Source organism: Hippichthys cyanospilos, chromosome 20 (assembly GCF_059441005.1).
Source record: "Hippichthys cyanospilos isolate Australia breed blue-spotted pipefish chromosome 20, RoL_Hcya_1.0, whole genome shotgun sequence".
NCBI classification, from domain to species: domain Eukaryota; kingdom Metazoa; phylum Chordata; class Actinopteri; order Syngnathiformes; family Syngnathidae; genus Hippichthys; species Hippichthys cyanospilos.
The window spans coordinates 368,471-390,328 of NC_142388.1; the positions used below are offsets into that span (position 1 = coordinate 368,471).

At 57.0% G+C, this 21,858-nt stretch overlaps 3 protein-coding genes across 8 annotated transcripts; 2 read left to right on the plus strand and 1 right to left on the minus strand.

The window, feature by feature from the left end:
* On the plus strand, positions 1 to 9,136 carry LOC148406770 (visual system homeobox 2-like). 4 transcript variants are annotated; one of them, XM_088402931.1, is made up of 7 exons: positions 1 to 167; positions 592 to 649; positions 2,583 to 6,742; positions 7,108 to 7,198; positions 7,543 to 7,666; positions 8,203 to 8,504; positions 8,596 to 9,136. In XM_088402931.1, the coding sequence occupies exons 3-7, from the start codon at positions 6,274 to 6,276 to the stop codon at positions 8,786 to 8,788; spliced, it is 1,179 nt and encodes a 392-aa protein (XP_088259057.1). In that variant the 5' UTR covers positions 1 to 167; positions 592 to 649; positions 2,583 to 6,273; the 3' UTR covers positions 8,789 to 9,136. The 4 variants fall into 4 exon arrangements, with proteins under 4 accessions (XP_088259057.1, XP_088259056.1, XP_088259060.1 ...); XM_088402930.1 differs by having other exon boundaries at positions 114 to 222; XM_088402933.1 differs by having other exon boundaries at positions 115 to 222; positions 8,203 to 8,383.
* A 121-nt stretch (positions 9,137 to 9,257) lies between these two features.
* On the plus strand, positions 9,258 to 16,435 carry acss1 (acyl-CoA synthetase short chain family member 1). 2 transcript variants are annotated; one of them, XM_088402919.1, is made up of 14 exons: positions 9,260 to 9,652; positions 10,237 to 10,333; positions 10,444 to 10,643; positions 11,826 to 12,001; positions 12,078 to 12,230; positions 12,528 to 12,675; positions 12,779 to 12,916; positions 13,014 to 13,106; positions 14,106 to 14,218; positions 14,383 to 14,509; positions 14,569 to 14,696; positions 15,522 to 15,585; positions 15,662 to 15,777; positions 15,900 to 16,435. In XM_088402919.1, exons 1-14 carry the CDS (start codon positions 9,340 to 9,342, stop codon positions 16,074 to 16,076), a joined length of 2,043 nt encoding a protein of 680 aa, XP_088259045.1. In that variant the 5' UTR covers positions 9,260 to 9,339; the 3' UTR covers positions 16,077 to 16,435. The 2 variants fall into 2 exon arrangements, with proteins under 2 accessions (XP_088259043.1, XP_088259045.1); XM_088402917.1 differs by having other exon boundaries at positions 9,258 to 9,652; positions 15,522 to 15,777.
* On the minus strand, positions 15,316 to 21,823 carry abcd4 (ATP binding cassette subfamily D member 4). Of its 2 annotated transcripts, none has more exons than XM_088402921.1 (19): positions 21,505 to 21,823; positions 21,323 to 21,444; positions 20,483 to 20,610; positions 20,147 to 20,286; positions 19,959 to 20,075; positions 19,576 to 19,701; positions 19,366 to 19,416; positions 19,201 to 19,295; positions 19,007 to 19,128; positions 18,372 to 18,463; positions 18,210 to 18,299; positions 17,882 to 18,087; positions 17,718 to 17,809; positions 17,600 to 17,636; positions 17,478 to 17,527; positions 16,829 to 16,881; positions 16,697 to 16,773; positions 16,507 to 16,622; positions 15,316 to 16,326 (listed from the first exon to the last, which is right to left on the minus strand). In XM_088402921.1, exons 1-19 carry the CDS (start codon positions 21,546 to 21,548, stop codon positions 16,252 to 16,254), a joined length of 1,833 nt encoding a protein of 610 aa, XP_088259047.1. In that variant the 5' UTR covers positions 21,549 to 21,823; the 3' UTR covers positions 15,316 to 16,251. The 2 variants fall into 2 exon arrangements, with proteins under 2 accessions (XP_088259047.1, XP_088259046.1); XM_088402920.1 differs by having other exon boundaries at positions 17,882 to 18,090.
* Positions 21,824 to 21,858: the final 35 nt, after the last annotated feature.

Here is a 21,858-nt window from a genome sequence, read left to right on the forward strand (position 1 = left end):
GGAGAGTGGCGCCGACGTCAGTATTCTACGTGGACAGAAACATGACTTGATCGATACCGTTGGGTTTGTATTGATCTAGCTTGTGAGTTCCAGCAGATGGCGGTAGAGATCATCACTATCGAAAACGAAGAAGACAGCCCAACCAACGTTTGGATTGGCCCATTACAGTACGTGGCACGTCAATCGCGTAACTACGTCAATATCACTTAATAAGGAAGCGAGGTTTGTTAAAAATGTGGAAATTCAAATATTTCTTTGAATGTTTTTTTAATGGGGCGCATTTTTTGCTACCGGGTGAAGCTAATTGTTTGACAGTAGCTAGCTAGGCTGGCAAGTTGCTACAAGCTAGCTCGTTGGAGCATTTTGCTATCAACTTCGCCCCTGATTTTTTTTTCTCTGTTCTATTGTGGATAAATAACATCGCGATGAGGTTTATGATCTTTACTGAGCTTTATGAGCTGGAGTCACACAAACTGGAAAAATGAAGCTCCTTTATTGTTTCATGGCATTTGTGTTGCAATTTGATTTGGCTTCACCCTGATGGCTATCACCTTGCCATTTTTTTTTCCATCTCTTCGTTGTCTCTTTTAGGATTCTCTTTTCTTTTTGTTTTCCTTCACTCCGGCCCACAAAGAAGCACATTTCATGGGTAAGTACAGAACGTGAAACGCTGCACCTAATGTCCATTCTTGCTAGGCTATCGCTTTCTGACATGTTTTGCTTTGTGAAGCGGCCTCATTCGTTTGTAGAATCATGAAGGTGAACCCGTATTTAATGTTCTTAAATCATACATAATCTCATACATTCCCCAGTCAGTCCACTTATTTTTTTTTAATCCTCATTAACATAGGATATGGCGCAAAAAAAAACAAAAAAAAGTAGGACAGACAGCCTGGACAATCTAATGCGGTCCCAATTCAAGAGCGGGATTAAAAATTGTGCCTTTAATAGGCTAATACGGAAGCATGCGACCTCAGTTAACTTTCCTCCATGCAGGATCCAAAATGCTTTTAGAGATAAAGTCATTGTTTTGCGGTCGTTTGTTTTTCCTCACAAGCAAAACTCTTATTTACTGTTTCTTTCTTTTTATTTTACGCGTTCAGGAAATGAACACATTTTGCGGAGCGATAAATACCGTTTGTGGTCATACGCCACAAGAAGGCACGCTCTCTTTTTTCTCCTCGTTTCATCTTTATGCATGTATAATTTTAGGGGGGAAAATCGGCCCGATAAAACACGAGGACCAGGCGGTGTAATTTGAGCGTCGGCAGACTTTGTATGGAGCCCGTCCGTCAGCAAGCCCGCAACACCTCCGTTGGCCCCGTCGCTCGATGGGCATCACTCCTGCTGCTTCCAGGCGAGGGGTGCGGGGGACGGATGGATCGCATTCTGTTTTTCGTCACCCTGGCTTCATTCTTCACAGGCCTTTTTTTTGTTTTTTTATGAGACGGGGATCCCCCTCCCCCCCGGCCCCCGATTTATAGCCGACAAATTGTGGCGCCCGTTTAAGCCAAGGGCCGCCGCCGCCGCTAATGAACAGCCGCCGCAATCACGCGAGCGGCGGGGGCTGCGTGGCGCCCATCCATCCAGTGTCATCTTCGGGGGCGGGACGGGTGGCTGAAAGCGGCCGGGATGGGGGGGGGGGCGGCATCGCGTGGTGTGACTGAATGAATTTTTTGACACTTTCTGTCCTTTTTTTCCCCTGGCGCGCGGCGGGCAGGCCCCAGCTGTTGCTCGGCAAAGTGCAGCAGGTTGTCGGCGGACGGTCGGCGGATAGGGGAGAGGAGCGGCGTAATTAGCGGGGAACGAGGCCGGCCGAGTGCTCCTCCGGGAGGGGAGGGGTTCGGGTTCCGCCCGCCCGCCCGCCCCCACCCGCGCGGCCTCGGGGGGGCCCCTCGGGGGACCTCTCGGGGGACCTGGAGCCGCGTGGCTCTTCTGCAAGAAGCCGCCTGTCGGTCCGGCTCGGTCCGGGCTGACATCTTCACCGGCGGCCTTCAGCAGCCTCCGGGAGCCAACGCCGGAAAATTGCGTTAAATGACAGCGAAATCAAATTGATCACTTGCAAATAAGCGAAATCATAAAATCAGTACACATTATTGTCGTTTTTTTTGCCTAGAATGCATCCATCGGGGCGGCGCGATGGTTTCGCACGGTTCGGGGACCCGGGTTCAAATCCAGCCGGCTCCGGCCTTCCCGTGTGGAGTTTGCATGTTGTCCCCGAGCCCGCGCGGGTTCCCTTCGGGCACTCCGAAAACATGCGCGGCAGACGTATCGGACACGCCGAACTGTCCTCGGGTGCGATTGGCTGCGTGAATGCTTGTCGGTCTCCAAGTGACCAAGCGACCAGTTGAGGGTGTCCCAAGTCGGCGGGGATAAGCGGCTGTACAAAACGGAGGCCCGAGTCCGTCCCAGCCGTCTTTGGGTCGTAGGCGGGCGCATCCCAAACAACAAAAACAACAAAGCGCCTTTGTGCCACGTGTGTTTTTACATGCTAACCCTAATTTGCTGTCTCATCTTTCCATCTTTTCTTGAGCCGCCCGTACGAAAGCGTGCAATTAATTAGCTTTTTATGGCGCGTGCAGGTGTCTGGCGCAGTCCTACGCTCCCATCTGCGTTTGCCGCTGATGAGTAGAGTCACGAACTAGATCCAGCCGGAGAGGAGGGGGGCGCCGGCAAAGCCTCCTGGGAAATCAGCCGCCTCGCATCCACATCCTTCAGCCCCCGCCGCAACCATCGATAAGTGGGTAATTGAATTTGAAGCTCAAACGCTGCCGTCAAATGAGCTTAGCGCGGGCGCGTTTACTTGTGTGAAGCCGGCCAAGCTGTCGCGCGGCCCTCCGGGGACGGGCGCCCAATCCGCCAAATAACAATGACGCCCCGCTACGCCGCACGCTACTTGTTGCGGTCGGGGCAGGGCAAAATGGCCTCTTGAGCGCAAAAAGGGCACCTTCCCTAGTTTAGCTCCAAATAAACAGTCGGGGCTCAGTGCTGGTTTTGCCTTTCGTTTGACTAAAAAGGCACCTGGAGAAAGGACGACAATACGATGAGGAATTGACGACTAACGGGTTAGCAGATTACCTGACGCGTGCGCAGGGATATCATCTTCTTGACAGGAAATGCACGCCGTTTCTTTTTACTCGGTTCAGTCCAATCGTCATCACCTATCAGAGGCAGGGACACTTTGGACTTTTGAAATACCGAGACAAACGGGAGGCAGAAATCCCCTTCAAGCTCAGCAATATTTATTGCGGGCCGGGGAACAGCCTCGCCGTTAAAGAGACGCGAACGCTTGTCCGTCTCTGTGCGCCCTGCCATTGGCTGGCGAGCGGTCGAGGGTGTCCCCCTGCCTACCGACGGGATAGGCGCCAGCAAGCCCGCGACCCTTGTGAGGAGAAGCGGGACGGCGATGGAATTTCGACGCGGCTTTTTTACGCCTCACTTGTTCAGTTGCCGTCATGGGCTCGCTCCGATTATTCCTGGGCGAATTTTCAGCGCTGGAGCAACTGCGCAAAATGGGCGGCAAAATTCCCGCCGCCGCGTCCTCCCGCTTTTCAAGAGGTCCTTCCACAAGCGCTTTGGACATTTTGCAGGGGGGGGGGCGAGATGAAAGGTCCCGGGCGAGCGAGTCGACTCCAATTTGCGGCCGGCGCCGGACGAGGACGCCGTACCGGGTCGGCCCGGCCCGGCCCAGACAATTGGGGGCTCGTGGGCGCGTTCTCGGCGGGGCGTCCCTAGTTCAAAACGGTCAGGGGCATTGTCTAACCTAATTAGACCCAAAAGGTCGGATTCCCTTCTCCCGCCGAGCCGCTCGTCCTCATCCGCCGCGGGAGCGTGCTAATTACCCTCCCGGGAATCGCGTCGCCTCGCATTATGCCCGACCGCCATGATTGTTTTGTTTTTTCGGGGGAGAAAGTTGCGTTTTTGGGGGGGCCTCCCTCCCATGAAAGTGCGGGGCCTCATTACGCCAATGACACATGTGCACATGCGACAGGGGCCGGAGCATCAAGTGATTGTGCGCGGGAGGGAAGCTTTTGTGGCCTGCGCCCAATGGCGTGATGTCATCAACGGCCGCAAAGGCCAATGAGCTCCAAGGAGGAGCGATGAAAGTTGCCATTGGCTTCCTTTCGCTTCACCCGCCGACATTAGTCTGCTTCCCCAAAAATGATTGCTTGTCTGCCAAAAGGCCCTGACTGTTGCTAGGCCTTCAGCTTTTCTTTTTTGTCTTCAACCTGCTGGACTTTGATGGTGCGGTTCTTGATCCGTGTGCGTTGCTGGTGGGACTAAACAACAGCTGCTCCCGTGCTGATGACTAACCGTCAATACAATTAGCACACTTTCGCAGGAATCTTGCCATCAGCTGTCATGTTTATATGTGTGTGTGTGGGGGGGGGGCATATGTCAATCAATGCCTTTGATTGTCATTGCGAAGACCATAACAACATGGAAAGTTGCATTTTTTTTTACATCATTGAGTTATAATGTATTTCTGGACTCGAAGGTGCACTAGATTATTGGAGCGCATCTCTTTTCGTAAGGTGCATTACGTCAACATTAAGGGAAAGAAACCAGCAAATGGGCCAAACTTTATTCAACTTTTAATTTCCAAGCAAAACCAATTTTACATGCACCTTATCCCCCAAAAAGTGATACGTAACGTTCATTTGAATAGTAAAGGATGGCAAATTTTGGCTAGGGTATTTTTCAAATCTGATTCAAGTGATTCAAGCTGTCAAATCGCAAAAGTCACGTGATCTGTGCTGGACGAGGTTTTGCTCGATCTCGCTCGTGCCATGATCTGGATTAGCGCATTCGGATACAATTCGAAGCCTTTTACTGCTGGTAAATGAACTTTAAGGAGGTTGTTTTGATAGAAATCCCCAAGTTGTTTATTGTCAAGAACTCAGGCTAATGTCCACAACGCGTGCTTATATGTTTATATGGGGGGAAAAGATGTCATTTCCGCCCGACGCCTCGGGTGTGAGACGCTTGGTGTGACGTCACCCTCTTCCACGCGTGCCCCGCACGCTCGTTAGCATCCGTATGGATACATGCGTCATTTCTGCTCGCATGTCGGGGTCATCTCCAAACGTGAAAACAGTCCCCCTTTTTTTTTAATCTTCTAACGATTCGGGCCACAAGTCATCTGCCGCCCGCATTCAAACGCTCTACTAATTGAATAAATAGCCGATTAGAGGCGGGGGAGGGGGGGGTCAATTGTCTTTGCAATGGCATTCCCCCAATGCACTCGCGCTTCTAATTAATCGCGAACGCAGACGCGGCAGTATTTGTATTGGAAACGAGCATATCTTTCTTTTCCCATGCGTGACAGCAGACAGTTTGCCTTGTCCCCAATCGCCTCAAGTGGGACGCGCATCACGCGGCCGATTGGGGGGGGGGGCTTAATAACCCATCAACAGATGCGCCCACCGTAAGACAAAACGTTTTTTATTGCGCAAGCCTAATTGGAATATATTAATGGGCACGGCGAGGTCAAGCGGATCTGCGGCGCTTCGATCAATCGCCGCAAGTTGCGCTGTCAAGTCATCCCCTCGTTTGTTTATTTGTAGTTTTTTTACTCAAGCCGTATCCACAGTCATAATGGACATTTTCTACGGTTACAATGGGATATTTTATATTTCCTTGTGAATCAATAACACATTTTTCTTAACCTAAAGTTGACGTATTTTCGTCACTGTAGCCCGCTTTATGGCTGTCGTAAATTTGAACGTAAGCTTTAGTTGATATTTCTTTCTTCCAAATGGTGTCAGCTCATTTAATCTTTCACTGTGGCTCTTATTGTTGTGCTTGGTGTTATCGTCCTGGGTTACATTTTATGCTTTCTTGGAATTTCAAAGAATGCGCCTTCAACAAAATCGGGAAAATTCGTTGTGCTTTTTTCGATGCGGCGATTGAAAAAGTGAATTTGGCGCATGCGGCTTGTTCCGCCTCATCGGCTCCGTCGGACATGATGCTAGGTGACAGAGGGGAAAGTATAAGCTCCTCTTTGCCTAATTATTTCCGCAAATCGTCTGGGATGGAGAACGGCAAATTCAAACGATCTGCCCGAATTAAAAAAAAAAAAAAAAAAAAAAAACACAACAACGGCGTTGTAACGGAGCGCCGGCGCTGGAAAAGTTGATTGGCTGCAGCCGCCTGTTGCCCGCCGCGCGGGGGGCGGGGGGGGGGTCAAGTGCGGCCGGGGGCGGGGGTCGGATAAAGAGGAGCCTCCCGCCGAGCGCCAACGGCAAAAGTGAGGCTCGCGCCGGCGGCGTCATGACGGGCGGGGACGCGGCCGCGATTTCCGACGCGGAGAAGCAGCAGATCCCGGGCGGCCGAGGAGCTCCGCCGCCGCGGCGTCCGCCCCCCGCCGCCTGCAAGATGCCCCGCCGCACCGGCTTCGGCATCCACGAGCTGCTCGGCCTGGGCAAGGAGCCCCCCTCTCCCCCGCCCCCGCCTCCGCCCCCGCCGCCGGCCTCGCGCGGGGCCCCGGCGCCGGCCGCCCGCCCGGCCCTGGGCCGCGTCGGCCTGCTGGGCCCGGAGGGCTGCGTCCGCTCCCTGTTCCCGGGCCGGCCCGCCTTCCTGGACCTGGACCTGGACTTGGACCTGGAGCTGGAGCTGCTGTCGGAGGCGCGCGGCCTGCACCTGCGCGCGCCGCAGCCGCAGCCGCTGCCGCTGCCGCAGCCGCTGCCGCTGCCGCTGCGCCGGCCGGACGACTGCGACCCGCGCCGCTCTGCCGCCTCGGGTGAGGGACCGACCCATCCCAAGGAAAAGCGACGGCGACAGGAAACCGCGTTTAGGACCGAGCGCGCGCTACCGGCTGTTTTTCCTTGCGCCGCACGCAGCCTTCGAAGCAGATGACGAACGATACGTTTTTCGGCGAATACAAGTAAAAGCCTTTTTTATGTGTGAATGCAGCGGGATCGGGAGCGCGTTCGCGTGAACGCTAACTCGTTTTTCACAAAATCTATTTATTATACGTCCTTTTTTTGCACGGCGTTAGAAAAAAAAACATGCTGAAATTCAGTAACGTCTTTGTCATGTATTCATTCATGGTTACATCTTAATCGTTGGGGGGGAAATTAAACTGCTTCGCGCCATTTCTGACAGATTCCGATGACGTGAGTCTTCTGTCCGCTGATAAAAAGTTCTCCAAGTCTTCCTTGAGCCAAAGCAAGAAAAGAAAGAAAAGACGGCACAGGTAAGAAAAAAAGTACGCTGTCATTCCAAAATTGCGGCATGAAATGTACTCAATTTTTTTGCACCAAATGTTTGCACTGAATGGAGATCATTTTTTGGAGTGAATAAACGCACTCTTCAAAAAAAATTACATGACAAAATAAGAGTGAGTGAATTCAGGACACCATTTTTCAGGCGGTAGTTCCATGAATATCGCGAGTAAATATCCGGTGAAGTAAAAACGCTTGTGTTTTAATTGTGCATGGCAACCTGCTATTTACTAAAGTGTAGTGAAGAACCGTTTGATGTGTCTTTTGTCATTCAAGCCGCATTCAATTTTGCCTCCTGTTTTTGCTTTTTGCACAGAACAATTTTTACATCTTATCAGCTGGAGGAGCTGGAGAAAGCTTTCGATGAGGCCCACTACCCTGACGTGTACGCCCGAGAGATGCTGTCGCTCAAGACGGAGCTGCCGGAGGACAGGATACAGGTGGGCGGCGGGCGGCAGGCGGGCGGCAGGCGGGCGGCAGGCGGGCGGCAGGCGGGCGGGCGGGCGCCGGCCCCCTTTCCTCGTCCCGGTTCTTCCGGCATAGCCGCCGCTATGCACACGCTCTGCCTGTTGCGAAAGATGCCCAACGTCGTAGAAATCGGGATCCGGGTCTCCTTTTGCACCGGTTCTCGCGCGCTTCTGGGGAAGGAAAAAGGAAAATCACGGCGAGCGAGAGAGAGCGCCGATTTTATATGATGAATCCAAGTTTTGTTTTGATTCCCTTAGCGCAGCTCCATCTAGCGGCTGTAACCCCGGCCCCGCCACTGCAGCCTCCAGTCCACGCACCTTCTGTCGCCGCGCGCCCTTTATATGATAGGAGTTGTAAAACGAGACGCGCCTTATGATCCGGTATAGTACGGAAAATACGGTACGGCGTCTGGAGACCTCATCCGCCGCAACGCTCAAACCGACGCGCGGGTGGCCAAATCTGTTTGAAATCCTTTCCAAGCGTCGGTTAAACATCGGCGCCTTCCCAGGTGTGGTTCCAGAACCGGCGGGCCAAGTGGCGCAAACGCGAGAAGCGCTGGGGCCGCAGCAGCGTGATGGCCGAGTACGGCCTGTACGGCGCCATGGTGCGCCACTCCATCCCGCTTCCCGACTCCATCCTCGAGTCGGCCGAGGGGGGCGTCGGCGAGTCCTACGCGCCCTGGTTACTGGGTAAGAGCCGCGAGGTCGGGTCGGCTGACCCCGAGCGATCCGATGTACCCGACGCCACTCGGTCGGGGTGTTCCAAAAAAGTCCAATTCCGGAGATCCTCGCCACGTCGCAAACAAAAAAGGCGGGTCGGGTGGAATCCGTCGGGCGCCCGCCGATGGATGGACGCGTCTTTTCCCGCGCCTCCTAACAAGCCGCGCCTTTGTGTCCTTCAGGGATGCACAAGAAGTCGGCGGAGACGCCGCGCGAGCGGGAGAAGGCGCCCCTGGAAAAGGAGTCGGCGGACGGCGGCGAAGACGAGCTGCGGGTTCACAGTATCGCCGCGCTGCGGGCCAAGGCGCGCCGGCACAACGCCAAGTTGGCGGGCGACTGAGAAGCGGGGCTCGTCGGACGAGGCCGAATTCCTGACGGGCCGCCGTCCGGCCGAGGAAGCGCCAAACGCTTTGCCGTCGCAGGGGAAAGCCGCGTCTTCCGGAGCGGGGTTCGTTTTTCAGCAATAAAACAAGAAAAATACTTCAGGACGCGCGTCTGTCAAGTGTCCCCCCCCCCCCCCCCCCCATGTGTCGAGTACGTTCTTCTGACTTTGGCGTGAGCCCCGAGGAGGAATTTGCCACGCTGCGACCTCTGACCTCATCTGCCGTCAGATCGCTTTGGAAGCGCCCCCCCCCCCCAACCCAGCAGTGTGTAAAACAGGCTCCGCAGAGTTGACGTTGTATAGATTGTATGTACGTGCATTAAAATGGGCCATTTGACCATGAAAAAGCTCTTCGCCTGCCAACTTTGTTCACGCTTGTTTTGCCGGGGGAAACTCAGCACAAGTGTTGCGCTTGCACCGCCCTGAGAGCAAACCCAAGTCCAACCCTCTTTTGGAGCTGAGCTCTTTTATCACCCCCCCCCTTCCAGAAAGCGAATGTTCCCCGCGCGGCGCTCTCGCGTCACTTTTGGGCAAATTTCCGCAAATGTGGCGCTCCCGGGGATGGATCGCAACGGCCGCGTCGCGGCTCCTCCGCCGCCACCCGCCGTGGAGGAAGAGCCACTCGGCACCGGCGGAACCGGCCCCGGCGGCGGCGTTCATGGCGGAAGCGGCGGACTTCCAGGACGTGCGGGACCGCGCGGGGCTCCGCGACTTCTCGCTGGCCCACAAGGAGCGCTTCTGGGGGGCCGTGGCGCGCCGACGCCTCGACTGGATCCGGCCGTTCGGAGACGTCCTCGACTGCGATTGGGAGCGGGGCAAGGTCAGCTGGTTCCGCGGGGGCCAGCTCAACGTCTCGGGTGAGTCGCGCACGTGCGACGCCCCGAGCGCTTGGCGCGGTCACGTGTCGGGGGGGGGGGAGGGGGGGGGGCGTCCGGCGCAGCATTGTTGATCAAATATGAAGCCAAATTATCACTAGTTATTCAAGTGACGAAAAGTGCAAATCGCGCGCTGTCGACGTTTTCCTTAACGCGACCCAGTTCCACTTGAAAAACTTGGAGAGCGACACTCACCAAATTGGAAGTACGTTTTGTACCTGACGGTGACAAGCGGACGAATTAGCGATTGCTAAGTTGCGCACATGGGACGTAAACTACTGGCCGTGGCCCACCGTCGAGTAAAAATGACATTGGCATTGAGTAAAAATGACGTTGGCCACAAGGCCGGCGGAAAAAAGGATGGAGGGAGTCCAAGAATTTCCAATGGCTCGGGCATCCTTCTATTAACCCCCCAAAAGTTTGGGCGTCCCACGACGTAGAACGCGCCCATTAAGCTGTAAACGGGGGTCTACGGCGCAGTTTTTCATCCCAGAATGTTTTTTTGCACTCGCATTGAAAGAGAGGCCGCGCGGCGTGACCATTGCGTCCGACGTTTACCGTTCCAGTCAATTGCCTGGACCGCCACGCGCACGTCAACCCGGACAAAGTGGCCCTCATCTGGGAGAGGGATGAACCCGGAACCCAGGTGGAGGTCACCTACAGGTCGGTGGCGGCGAGCGGGCGGGCCGGCTTCTCCGGCCGCCGGGCGGCGACTCGCGCCGTTCCGGCCCCGGGGGGGATCAAAAGCGCTCGGCGTGGGCGTGCTTCAACAGGCGGCTGCTGGAGATGACCTGCCGCGCCGGCAACCTGCTGCGGCGGCGCGGCGTGAAAAAGGGCGACTGCGTCACCATCTACATGCCGCCGTGCCCGCTGGCCGTGGCGTCCATGCTGGCCTGCGCCCGCGTGGGCGCCGCGCACAACGTGGTCTTCGCCGGCTTCAGCGCCGAGGCCCTCGCCGAGCGAATCCGAGACGGTGGGCCGCCGCCGCCGCTTTTCCCGCGACCTTGCGCTCGCCTTTGCTCCCGAAGCGGACTTTCCGCGTTATGGGCCGCGCCGGATTATAAGGCGCGCCTTCATTTCATCCGATGGCCTAGTTTTAGACGCGTAAGGCGCACCGCGTTATACGGCGCATAGAACCGAAGTTACGGTCGCGGCTGGGCTCGCGTTATGCTTCCGCTAGGTGGGGCTGCGCTAAAGGGAATCAAAACAAAACAATCCCAGTCAAATTTTCCCCCCGCGACCGACAGCCGGGGGGTCACGCCGTCCTTTTCTCCCGGTATAGCGGGCCGTTCCAGGTTAATATGAAAACGCCGCGCGTCGGTACCACATTTGTGTCGAACCCCGTAAACGGTCGCGGGCCTTGCATCCGAGCTCGCGGAACGCCCGCCGTCCTGATGGTCACTTGTGCATTTAAACTGGCGCGGTGACGGCGTGTTGTCAAAACACGGCGGAAAAACCCGTTTGGAAAAGGCGGCGCCGCGCCGACGGCCGCCGACTCTTCCCTCCCCTCGATCGTAGCGGCGATAAGATAATCCTTTATTGCGGCCGCGGCCCAGGGAGTCGGAGCGGCCCCCGAGCCGAGCGGCGCGGCGCGGCGCGGCGCGGGGCAAAGGGCGAATGAGGAGCGGCGCCCGAGGCTTTCACGCTTTGCCGTCGGCGTGGCGTTTTGGCCGCTATCAAAGAACGGTTCGAAGCGGAACCCGGACGAAAAAAAAAGCGGGTTGGAACGCGCTTGAAGTAAAAAGTCCAAAGGCTTTGCGGGCCGCGTGCCATTACGGGAAGTCAACGGGACGGGCTTTTCTCGAAATGTAAATAACGGCCCGACATGAAGACTCCAAGGACCTTTGACAGGCCCCGTTTGCACAGGTGAAATTGTCCTTTGCGCGTTGCCGGGAATGACGAGAATGACGAGGGCGCGCGCCCCCGCAGCGGGTCCAGAGGTCGAGCCGGGCGGAAGTTTGCGAGCGCGGGGCGTCTCCCCGCCCGCGTCGTAAAGCTGGGCGGCGAGGCTTCGCCGGCGTCCGTCTTCGTTTACAGCCCGGGGTCATTTTCTCGCGGCTGGCATCGCTCCCGCCCGTCGCGGGGAAGCGCAAAGCCGCGGCAGGGGTCGGGGCTGAAAGACGTTTGCGGCCGGCCCTCGGGAACGGCCTTTCAGCCGGGTCCAGCACGGTGATCACGGTCAACGAGAGCGCGAGGGGCGGCAAGGCCATCCGGCTGAAGGACACGGTGGACGAGGCGCTGCGCCGCTGCCCCGCCGTGCGCCAGGTGTTTGTGGCCAAGGGGACGGAGGCCCCCGTGGACATGACGCCCAGGGACGTGGACATGGAGGAGGTGAGGGCGTCCGGCCGCCGCCCGCCCGCCCGCCCGCCCGGGCGGGACTCAGAGGGCGCCCGCCCGCCTCCCGTAGGAGATGGCGCTGGAAGACGCCACGTGCCGGCCGGCCGCCATGGACAGCGAGGACGTCCTCTTCCTGCTCTACACCTCGGGCAGCACCGGCAAGCCCAAAGGCCTGGTCCACACGCAGGCCGGCTACCTGCTCTACGCCATGCTCACGCACAAGGTACGCTTGCGTCGCTTGTATAAATGCGCTCCGACTGACCCGAAACGCAACGTCGCCAGGCGACCGCGTTGTCGTGACGTAGGGACCGACGATCCTTACCGTATCCTCTTCTTCGTCTTCTTCGTTTTGTATTTTCGATAGTTGATATATTTGACGGCGATTCATCTGATTGCGTTTTACTTGTCGTTGTTTATCCTATCATTTATTACGGGTATTTCATTTTGTATTATCCATTGGATATTTTCGAATTGCGCCCATTACATTTTATGCGACCTATTTTCGCCCGTCACGCCGCAGTACGTCTTCGACTACCGGGACGGAGACGTGTTCGGCTGCGTGGCGGACATCGGTTGGATCACGGGTCACAGTTACGCGGTGTACGGCCCCCTGGCCAACGGGGGCACCAGCGTCCTTTTCGAGAGCACGCCCGTCTATCCCGACCCGGGTAATGGGGCCGAAGGGACGGCGGGAGCTGAAAGCGGGAGCCCGAGCCCAGCCCCGACCCCAGCCCTAACCGTAAGCGCGCCCGTCTCGCGCCGTCGCGGCAGGACGCTACTGGGAGATGGTGGAGAGGCTGAAAATCAACCACTTTTACGGCGCCCCCACCGCCATCCGCCTGCTGCTCAAGTACGGCGACCGCTGGGTGCGCAAGTACGACCGCTCCAGTCTCAAGACGCTCGGATCCGGTACGTCGCCCGCCCCCCGCCGTCGGCCGGGTTTCCCCGCCGTCGGCCGGGTTTTGTCGGGGCGCTCCCCCGTGACGCGGCCACGCCTTGCGCGCAGTGGGCGAGCCCATCAACACGGAGGCCTGGGACTGGTACCACCGCGTGGTGGGGGAGGGACGCTGTCCCGTGCTGGACACCTGGTGGCAAACGGGTGAGTCGCGCCCGCCCCCCTCGCCGGTTTTTCTATCGGCGTCCTTCGACGCCATCGGCGCGGCCGCGCTCACCTATTCTTTGTCCTCTGCGGAGAACGCCGGCATTCAAGCCAAGCTCCGCCTCTCGCGTCCAACGGCGAGCAAGCAAATTAGCGTATGAGGCCATATTCGCCGGTGGCACCGTAATGCCATTTTGCTCATCGGAAACGGCCATCTGCCCCGTCCGCGATGCGCGGGGGCGACCTCAGATCCCGCCGAGCGCCCCGGCCCCAAAAGGCCCGGCGTCCGTTCAAACGTGAGCGAGCGCGCGACGAGCTCCGGAATGACACGAATGGCCCGCGTGACGCAAAACATGAGGGGGTTTTCCTCATTGCTTTATTGATTTGAAGGTGCCATACTTTTGCCATGGATGTATGACTTTTCTGCGTCCGGGCGCTTTCGTCTGTATTTAGCACTTTATTGAGTTTGAGCGGAGCCCGCCGAGGCTTTAGTTTTTTTGCCAGGCCCTGCTCGGCCGCGGGCCCCCTCCCCTTTTGGCAAAACAAATAAACAAAGCCGTCAGATTATGTTGAAGTCGTCCCGCTTGGGCCGCGCCAAGCTGTCGCCCGTTTGGGAATGCGGCCGCGGCGACAACAACGAGACCAAGAAAACCAAACGGCTGTTTGCGTGGGAACGTTTGGGCTCCGTTTCGCCCACTCGGTTAGGGTTAGGGTTAGGGTTAGGGTTAGGGCTAGGGTTAGGGTTAGGTGGTGCATACTTTTGCTGTGTTTTTGTTGGTGGTTGTTTCGAGCAGGCTCCATCACGTTTCAACGACTGTGGAAGGCACCGATGTTATATTGCATTTTGCATGAACTCTTTCATTCTGTGACCGCTCTTTTAAGCCCCCCCCCCAATTTTTTTTTTACAGCAACGTTGCTTTTTTTGTTTAGTTTTTTACAGAGGCTAGAGAATATGTGCCTGTGAGTGTTTGTGCTTCTCATTTTTTTCCGTCCCATCAGAGACGGGCGGCATCTGCATCGCCCCGAGGCCGTCGGAGCCGCACGCCGACATCGTCCCGGGGATGGCCATGAGGCCTTTCTTTGGCATTAAGCCCACGCTCATGGACGCCCAGGTGTGTGTGTGCGCGAGGGGGCGGGGCCAGTATCAGAAGCGACGCTCGAGCGAGCGTCGGTCCCGAGCCGTTCCCGGCCAGTTCGGAGCCCCCGAACCGTTAAGCCGAGAGCGCCATCTAGAGGACGCCTCGCCGAAACGGGGCTTTTGGCGGGCTCTGCGCAGGGCCTGGAGGCCGAGTCCCCCGAGGCGTCGGGGGCGCTGTGCCTGAGCCAGCCGTGGCCCGGCATGGCCCGCAGCATCCACGGGGACCACCCCAGATTCGTGGACACCTACTTCAAGGCCTACCCCGGTGAGTCCGCCGTCGGCGCCGCTGCCGGCCCGGGCGCTGAGCCGGCCGCCCCCCCCCAGGTCACTTCTTCACGGGCGACGGCGCCCACCGCTCCGAGGACGGCTACTACCAGATCACGGGGCGCCTGGACGACGTCATCAACGTCAGCGGGCACCGCGTCGGCACGGCCGAGATCGAGGACGCGGTGGTGAGAGCCTTCCGGGCGGCCTTTCGCCCTTCTTTTTTCGCGGACCTTGGGCTTTTCGCTCGTCCGTATCCTACGTCGGCGCCGGACGAGGGACGGGGTCCCGTTCCGAGTTTGTCGCTCGCGAGTCGTCCGTACGGCGACGGTGCCGGCCGGCGGTCGCGGTTTTCACCCGATCGGCGTCGCGAGCACTGGTCGAGGGTGTCGGCCAGCCTCCCCGGAAAAAAAAAAAAGCCCTTCGAAGCTAAGCGGGAAGCTGGACCGTACGACGCCTTTGCGCGGGGAAACCGATAAAGACGGCGAATTTTGATGATGTGGCCCGCTTCTGGGAGACGGTTGGCCAAAACTCGAGTTGGCGCGCGCTCCGTTCGTGACCTTTTGCCGCTTCAAAAAAGGCAAACGTAAGCGATCCAAAATACAAACGTATCATTTATATATGGAGTTCATTTTGAAAAAATGACCGTGTCATCACCGCGCGCTTGACAGTTGACGCGCGTGTGAGCGGGGCGATACGCTATCGCTAGTATCGCTAGTATCGCTAGTATCGCTAGTATCGCTAGTGCTTGCCGAGTTGACTTGCTACGCGCGGACGCGGAGGATAAGTCCAATTAGAAAACCAAAGGAACGTTCACGTATTTATTTGTACTAAACATGTCACGCATGGCAAATTTGCAATGCTTTGCTTGAAAATAAAACCGATTGCGTTTGGACACAAGTTTTTGCTGAAGGTTATCACAACGTTGGAATTGGATCTCAAGCCGCGCCCGCTCCGCTCCGCTCCGCTCCGGCGGCTTAGCGTATCGCTAACGCTAACTCTCCGCGCCGCAGAACCAGTGCCCGGCGGTGGCCGAGTCTGCGGTCGTGGGCTGCTCGCATCACATCAAAGGCCAAGGTGAGCGCGCCGTCGCCGGTCCGGGCGCCGCCGACGGCGGTCCGGGCGCTGCTGACGGCGGTCCGGGCGCCCGCAGGCGTGTACGTCTTCGTGGTCCTCAAGCAGGACGCCCGGGAGGCCGACCTGGCCTCGCAGATCAACAGGAGCGTCTCCGACAAGATCGCCAAGTACGCCTGCCCCGACCACATTCAGGTCGGTCCGCCCCCGCGATCGCTTGAAAGGCCCCGCCCGTTTGAGGCCGACGCAAAGCCAACGGAACGAAAAAAACAAAAAGGGGCGAAAAAGGGCTAACCGAGCGCCTGCGGTTGCGGCAGTTCGTCCAGCGCCTCCCCAAGACGCGCTCGGGCAAAATCATGCGTCGGATCCTGCGCAAGGTGGTGGAGCGGGACCCCGCCGGCCTGGGCGACCTCAGCACGCTGGACGACCCCGCCGCGGTGCAGGAGATCATCCGAGGCCACCGCCGCCTCCGCGAGCCCTCGCCCGCAAAATGAACACTTTTTTTGAGAGCCTTTTAATGAGCCTCTAATGAGCCTTTTTTTTTTTTAATCTGTCCCGCATCGCCAACCAAGGAAGGTGTCCGCGACCCGCTCGGACTCGGGGACGGAACGAGAAAAAAAAAAGCGGAGGCGCCATCCCCGAAAGCGGCGGGCGGACGAGAAGGCGGTCTCACGGGGCGCCATCTTCGATGGCGCTCAACTCCCAAGAGCCGTCGCCGCGCAGCTTCAGCTGCGTGTGGTGGTGCTGCCGCGAGACACAAACGGCGGGAAATCAATCCCTTTTACGAGCTTTCTACAAGTCGCGCCTTCATCCGAAACTGGAAATAATAAAACGTGCCCCAAATGGAACACAACTAGCGTTTGGAGTAGAAACAAGCCATGGGAGAAAAGTCTTGGGTAATAAAGGTTTTGTGGGAAAAAAGACCTTGAGCAGGCTGGCGCGGTGTCCCACGCTGACCAGGGTCATGCCCAGCCGCTTGCACGTGCGGTACAGCCGCGCCTCCGCCTCCTCCGTCAGGGCGCCGGTGGCCTCGTCCAGCACTGCCGCCGAGGCCGAGGGGGCTTTTTCGGTCAGCCGCGCGCAAGCCCCGCCCCCGCCGCCCCCCCCGACGCACCTGCGTACTTGGGCTGCAGGTAGAAGAGTCGAGCGAAGCAGAGCCGCTGCATCTCGCCCGGGGACAGGACGTCGTACCTGACGAAAGGCTCAAAAACCACCCGGCCCGAAGCCCGACGGGAAGCGGCCTTACCAGTTCCAGTCCACCGGTGCGTCCAGGCCGCCCGTCCGCCCCACCAGACTTTCCTAAAAGGAAACGTGGTGAGAAAAATTGGGGGGGGGGCCCCGTTCTATCCTCCCATCCACCCGGTGCCTTACCCGGGAAAAAAAGGAAGGGAGGGGCGAGGCATGTCGCTCCCTAGTATTAAACGTGCTCGATGGCGCCACCTAGCGGCCGATCGTTGTTCTGCTGATTGGGACGGGTGCGAGCGTGCGCGCGGCTCGGCGGCATCAACTCACACGCAGACCGGAGGCAAGTCTGTCGGTGGACTCCGGTCGTCTCCGAGCGGGTCAAACCAAGCGCGGATCTATTTAGGTGCGGCCCGACGGACGTGTCCGACGCTCAAAAAAAGCCAGTCTTTTTTTTTTTTTAAACTGCGCCGCTGTCGGAAAGGATATTTTGTCTTTTTCTTCAAATTATTCTTAAAACCAAACCGTTGGAAAGAGAATTGCCAGGTAATCTTTTTTAAGTCGTTTGAAAATAAATATCACCATTTTTGAAATAAATTCAAATCTTAAACTAGACTAAGAAAACGGACGGATGGAAATATTGCTGTTTGTGAGCCGAAAAAAAACGAGACCGAGCCGCGCGCGACGCCGTCCGTCGTATGCGCGAAACTCACCACGCCCGCCAGCTCCAGAAACCTCATGATTCTGTCGTCGTCGACGGAGCCTGGGGGGGCGGGGGTATGTAAGGTTAGGGTCGGGGTACGGGTGCGGAGGCGGGCGAGGGGGCGGCGCCCACCTGACCGCGGGTAGATGTCCGTCAGCGGGTAGATGACCTGTCGGGAGAGCGGCCTTTGGCGACGTTCGAGCCGGCGCGGCGCGGCGAGGGGGGGGGGGGGGCGGCGACCCCGGCTGACCTGTTGGCGCAGCGTGCCGTCCGTCAGGTACGGCTTCTGGGGCAGGAAGAGGGTCCCCCTGGGCCCGAAGCAGGCGGTCATTTGGACGAAGCCTGTTCGGGGGGAGGGGGGGGGCTCGACAGATGGCGGAAACTGGCTACGTGCGGCGCGGGCGCGCCACCGACCGCCGTGGGCCTCCCACAGCCCGTTGAGGACCCTGAGCAGCGAGGTCTTGCCCGCGCCCGTGTCGCCCACCACCAGCAGGTGGTTCCCCTCGCGCACCGTCAGGCTCAGCTCCTCCACCAGCGGCCGCTCCGACACGGGCGACTTGAAGGACAGGCGCTCCAGCGCGAAGGCCGTGTCGGTGGGGCCGCCGTGCACGTTCAGGTCGCTGCTCCCCCACCCCCGAAAGAAAATCTTTGAAAATACGCATTCGGGCGAATATCCCATTCGCGGAACGTGAATTTGACTCGCCGCTAAAAAACGTCTCTGGTGGTTTGGAGCCGCGGGTACCTGTCGAAGTCGTAGGATTCCCCCGAGGCCGGGTCGTAGTCGCGCTGCCGGCGCAGGTCGCGCTCCATGGCCTCCCGCAGCTCTCCCACCCTGAGCCCGGGCCGGAGCGGGTGACCGGGGGCGGCCGGCAGGGGGCGGGCGCGGCGTGAGGGGCGGGGCTACCTGTGGGTGTAGCCGGCCACGTCGGACAGCGCGCCGGACAGGTCGAGGAGCTGCGTGAAGCCGTTGATCAGGTAGATGCACACGAAGGCGTTCTGCAAACAACGTGCCCGGCCGCTCGCTTAGCGACTAAGGACCGGGGGGGGGGGGGGGGGGGGCACCATTTTCCCCTTCCATATTTTCATTCCTTCTAAACGAGATACACACGTGGGAGCATATGTTGACTTTCATAGAAAAATCATTTGGGGGCTTGAAAATGGTATTCAACTCCCAGGCGGTCTCACTCGGAGGATCTTGAAGAATATTATTGAATTCATTTGCGAGTTGATATTTAAGTTTTCAATGCAAAATTGACACTACTCTGAGATATTCTTAAATCCCTTTCAAACATATGTACATATATATTCTTCCGTTGGCAATTCTTCTCAATTTTAGGGTTTTTTTTGTGAGCAAATTCATAGAATTTTGGGCAGCAATTTATTTAAAACCTTAGTCACCTTCCAGGCAGTTTTACTTGGAACGCTCGGTTGAATTTGAACTCCCAAAATATCCCGAATCGAAGAACATGAAATCATTAACGTTTCGAAAGAGAGAAAAAAAAGTGCAAGCGCTAAAAGGGAAAAAAAAGTGCGGCGTACCCTGCTGATGAGCGCGCTGAGCTGTCCGGGCGTGAGGCCGTCGTAGAGGCCGGCGAAAATGGGGATGGCGATGATGACGTAGCTGAGGAAGCCGCCCAGGTAGTCGAAGGTGTTGACCCCGACTGCGGGGTCGTCACAACTCGTACCGTCTTTGTCGGAACCTCGTCGATTCGGGCGTGGCCGGCGCGGCTTACCGGAGAGCCAGAGCTCCTTGTTGACCAGGCGGCGCTGAGCGCGCAGCAAAGCTTGCAGCCGCCCGTCCGTCCTGGCGTGCTCCACTTTGCCGGCCCTGCCCATCCCGGGGGTCCCCGCCCCGAAGGTCAGCCCCGAAGGCGGCCCCCGAGCGCGCGCTAGCTGACCTGTAAAAAGCCGCCGACTCGGCGTTGACCCGGATCTGCATGTGCTTGAATCTGCGGAGGCGCAACATTTTTCACATTTATTTTGGAGACAAAGATTACAAGGGGACACGAACCGTAATCCCCCAAATAGAAGATGCACTTTTTTTCCCCAAAACAGAAGGCCAAAAGTATGGGCGTGGGGCGTCAAACTCATTGTTATCGGTACGCTACCTGAAGTCGCCCTCCAGTTTCTCCTGCTCAAAGAGCGCGGACACGATGGGTCCCATCAGGACCTTGTTGGCCAGCGTGCCCACCGCAAAGTAGGCGAAGATGCCGAGCGGGCCCATCCAGCCCGTGCTGAAAAGCAAACAAGGACTCCTTACTGTACATCTTTCAAAAGTCAACCCAAACGGAAAGCGTCCATTTTTTGCCGGCGACTCCGGCCAGCCCCGGTTCCCCGAGTACGGCGCGCGGCCTTCGCCCCGGCCTCAAATTGGGCCATAAATAGCCAAAGTTAAGCTTAAACGGAAAACCTCCGCGGGGGAAGAACGCGCGTCTGGCATTCGGGGAAAGGGGGTATTCGCTAAGCCGAGCGAGGCGGCGCTCTTCCTTACCTGCCGAAGCACTGGTAGGTGTAGTAGGTCAGCGTGAAGGGCGAGACCAGCAGGCGACTGGCCACGCCGCTCATCTGCTTGCACAGCCTCTCGGCGTCCTGGCTGATGCGCTGGTCGCTGGGGGCAAAAGCGGCCGGCCTGAGAAACGGCGGCAAAAGTCGGCCGGCCGGCCGGCCGGCGTTCCTCACGGGTTGTCCACGTCCTGGCGCAGCACGTTGAGCGTATAGTAGACGCGGCCCCGGAAGTAGGCCTTGTGCAGGCTCTCGGTCAGCGCCGTGCGCCAGTGGACGTAGAGCAGGTTGCCCATGTACTGCTCCAGGCTTTTCAACTGGCAAAGAAAAAACAAAAAGCGTCCAAGCTCGTCCGACGAATTCCAAAATCCGTTTTCGCCGCCGTTACAGTCGCGGTACGAGACTGAGGCGACGTCCGAGCCAGGCGTGGCGTGATACAAGGATTGGCCGGATGTGGCGGTTTGACGGGACGCCGGCCGAGTCTGAATTTGGCGCGTTGGGGGCGGGCCTTACGGTGGAGTTGAGCACGATGAGCAGCGCGGCGGTGAGCAGCAGGTTCCGGAAGCCCGGCCGGTCCTTGTCGGCCAGCACGTTGTAGAAGCGGCTGGGAAGGACGCCCACTTGGTAAATGATCAGCTGCTCTGTTTCGACACGGAAAGAACTCGTTAAAATAAAGAAAAGACGGCCGGCTCATTAAAGACGGGCAAAAGGTCGGAAGCCAAAGGTCGCGGGAGCATGTTGACCGGGACAAGCTTTTTGCTAAGGACGATGAGGAAAATGTGGACTTTTTGGGGGGAGACTGTTAACACAGGCTACGCATCAAATAATTGTATTTATTTATTTTTAACTTGTTATTTATTTGATTTTAAATGCTGCGTGCCACAAAAATGTCGATGAGGGGCCGCAAGTGGCCCAAGAGCCATCGTTTGGACAACCTAATCGATATTCTCGCAACACTTGACAAAAAGAATTGTGACTCATTTTGTAATTGCGCGACTTTTCATCTTGTAAAATTGTGACGAGTCTCGCAACAGGACTTTGACTAAGACGTGGACTACATTTCTAAATGTGTAAAATTGACATGATTTCCATTATATCGTGATTGTTTTTCTTGTGAAATTGCGACTACTCTTGCAATACTTTATTTTTCTATTAAAATGTGTTCTTTAAAATGGACAATTTCCTTAAATGATGGCTTTATTTTCATATTCATAAGCCGATTCTCGTAACCGCGTTACAAAAATGGATGAAATCGCAAGATGATTGGTCACGTGGCAATGGCGTCAGGCACTTCCGATCTTGCGAAAGCTGCACAGGAGAAGTAGCTTTTTTTTCCCCCGAGCTTGAAAATACCTGCTAAAGTGACTGCGAGTAGCGTGGCAAACATGAGGACACTTTGGCTGAAGCATGACGAGAAAAGAACCTTCTGGATGTCGCAGAACCTCTGCACGAACTGCCAGTCCAACTTAGGTCGACTGCATGAGGGGGAAAAAAAGTAATAGCGTTGTTCTTACAGAAATGTTGCCAAAGGTTACCTTTTTGTCGTTCCTTTATCATTTGGCTTCTCGACGCGTGGCATTTCCACCAGACAAGAGAAAAAGAAAAAAAAAAACCTTTGACCAAATTAGCTAGCGAACATATGTAGTTGTCACAGAGGACCGCATTCAGAATGTTTGGCAAGGGGAGTGACGTGCGCATGTGTCCGAAAAACTCATTTTGAGCTACTTTCGACAAGTTGAATTCAATGGGAAAAATGTAAACAACAAATGGATGACGACGCAGACGCTCTCCTCCAGAATGAATAGTGCGGGTTCACATCGCAGCATATGACGTTTTGGTTATTCGCTAAAGTAAAAGTTCTCACTTCCGTCTTGCACCGGAGGTTGGAA

Coding starts and splice junctions, on each gene's coding strand:
- LOC148406770 (XM_088402931.1), top strand. CDS start 6,274: ATGACGGGCGGGGACGCGGCCGCGATTTCCGACGCGGAGAAGCAGCAG. Junction 7,199..7,542: donor AGAAAGAAAAGACGGCACAG/GTAAGAAAAAAA, acceptor CTTTTTGCACAG/AACAATTTTTACATCTTATC. Junction 8,505..8,595: donor CCACGTCGCAAACAAAAAAG/GCGGGTCGGGTG, acceptor TGTGTCCTTCAG/GGATGCACAAGAAGTCGGCG.
- acss1 (XM_088402917.1), top strand. CDS start 9,340: ATGTGGCGCTCCCGGGGATGGATCGCAACGGCCGCGTCGCGGCTCCTC. Junction 12,231..12,527: donor ACGCCATGCTCACGCACAAG/GTACGCTTGCGT, acceptor GTCACGCCGCAG/TACGTCTTCGACTACCGGGA. Junction 12,676..12,778: donor GCCCGTCTATCCCGACCCGG/GTAATGGGGCCG, acceptor CCGTCGCGGCAG/GACGCTACTGGGAGATGGTG.
- abcd4 (XM_088402920.1), bottom strand. CDS start 21,548: ATGCCACGCGTCGAGAAGCCAAATGATAAAGGAACGACAAAAAG. Junction 19,296..19,365: donor GAGTCGGCGGCTTTTTACAG/GTCAGCTAGCGC, acceptor CGGGATGGGCAG/GGCCGGCAAAGTGGAGCACG. Junction 16,623..16,696: donor CCTGCAGCCCAAGTACGCAG/GTGCGTCGGGGG, acceptor CCTCGGCGGCAG/TGCTGGACGAGGCCACCGGC.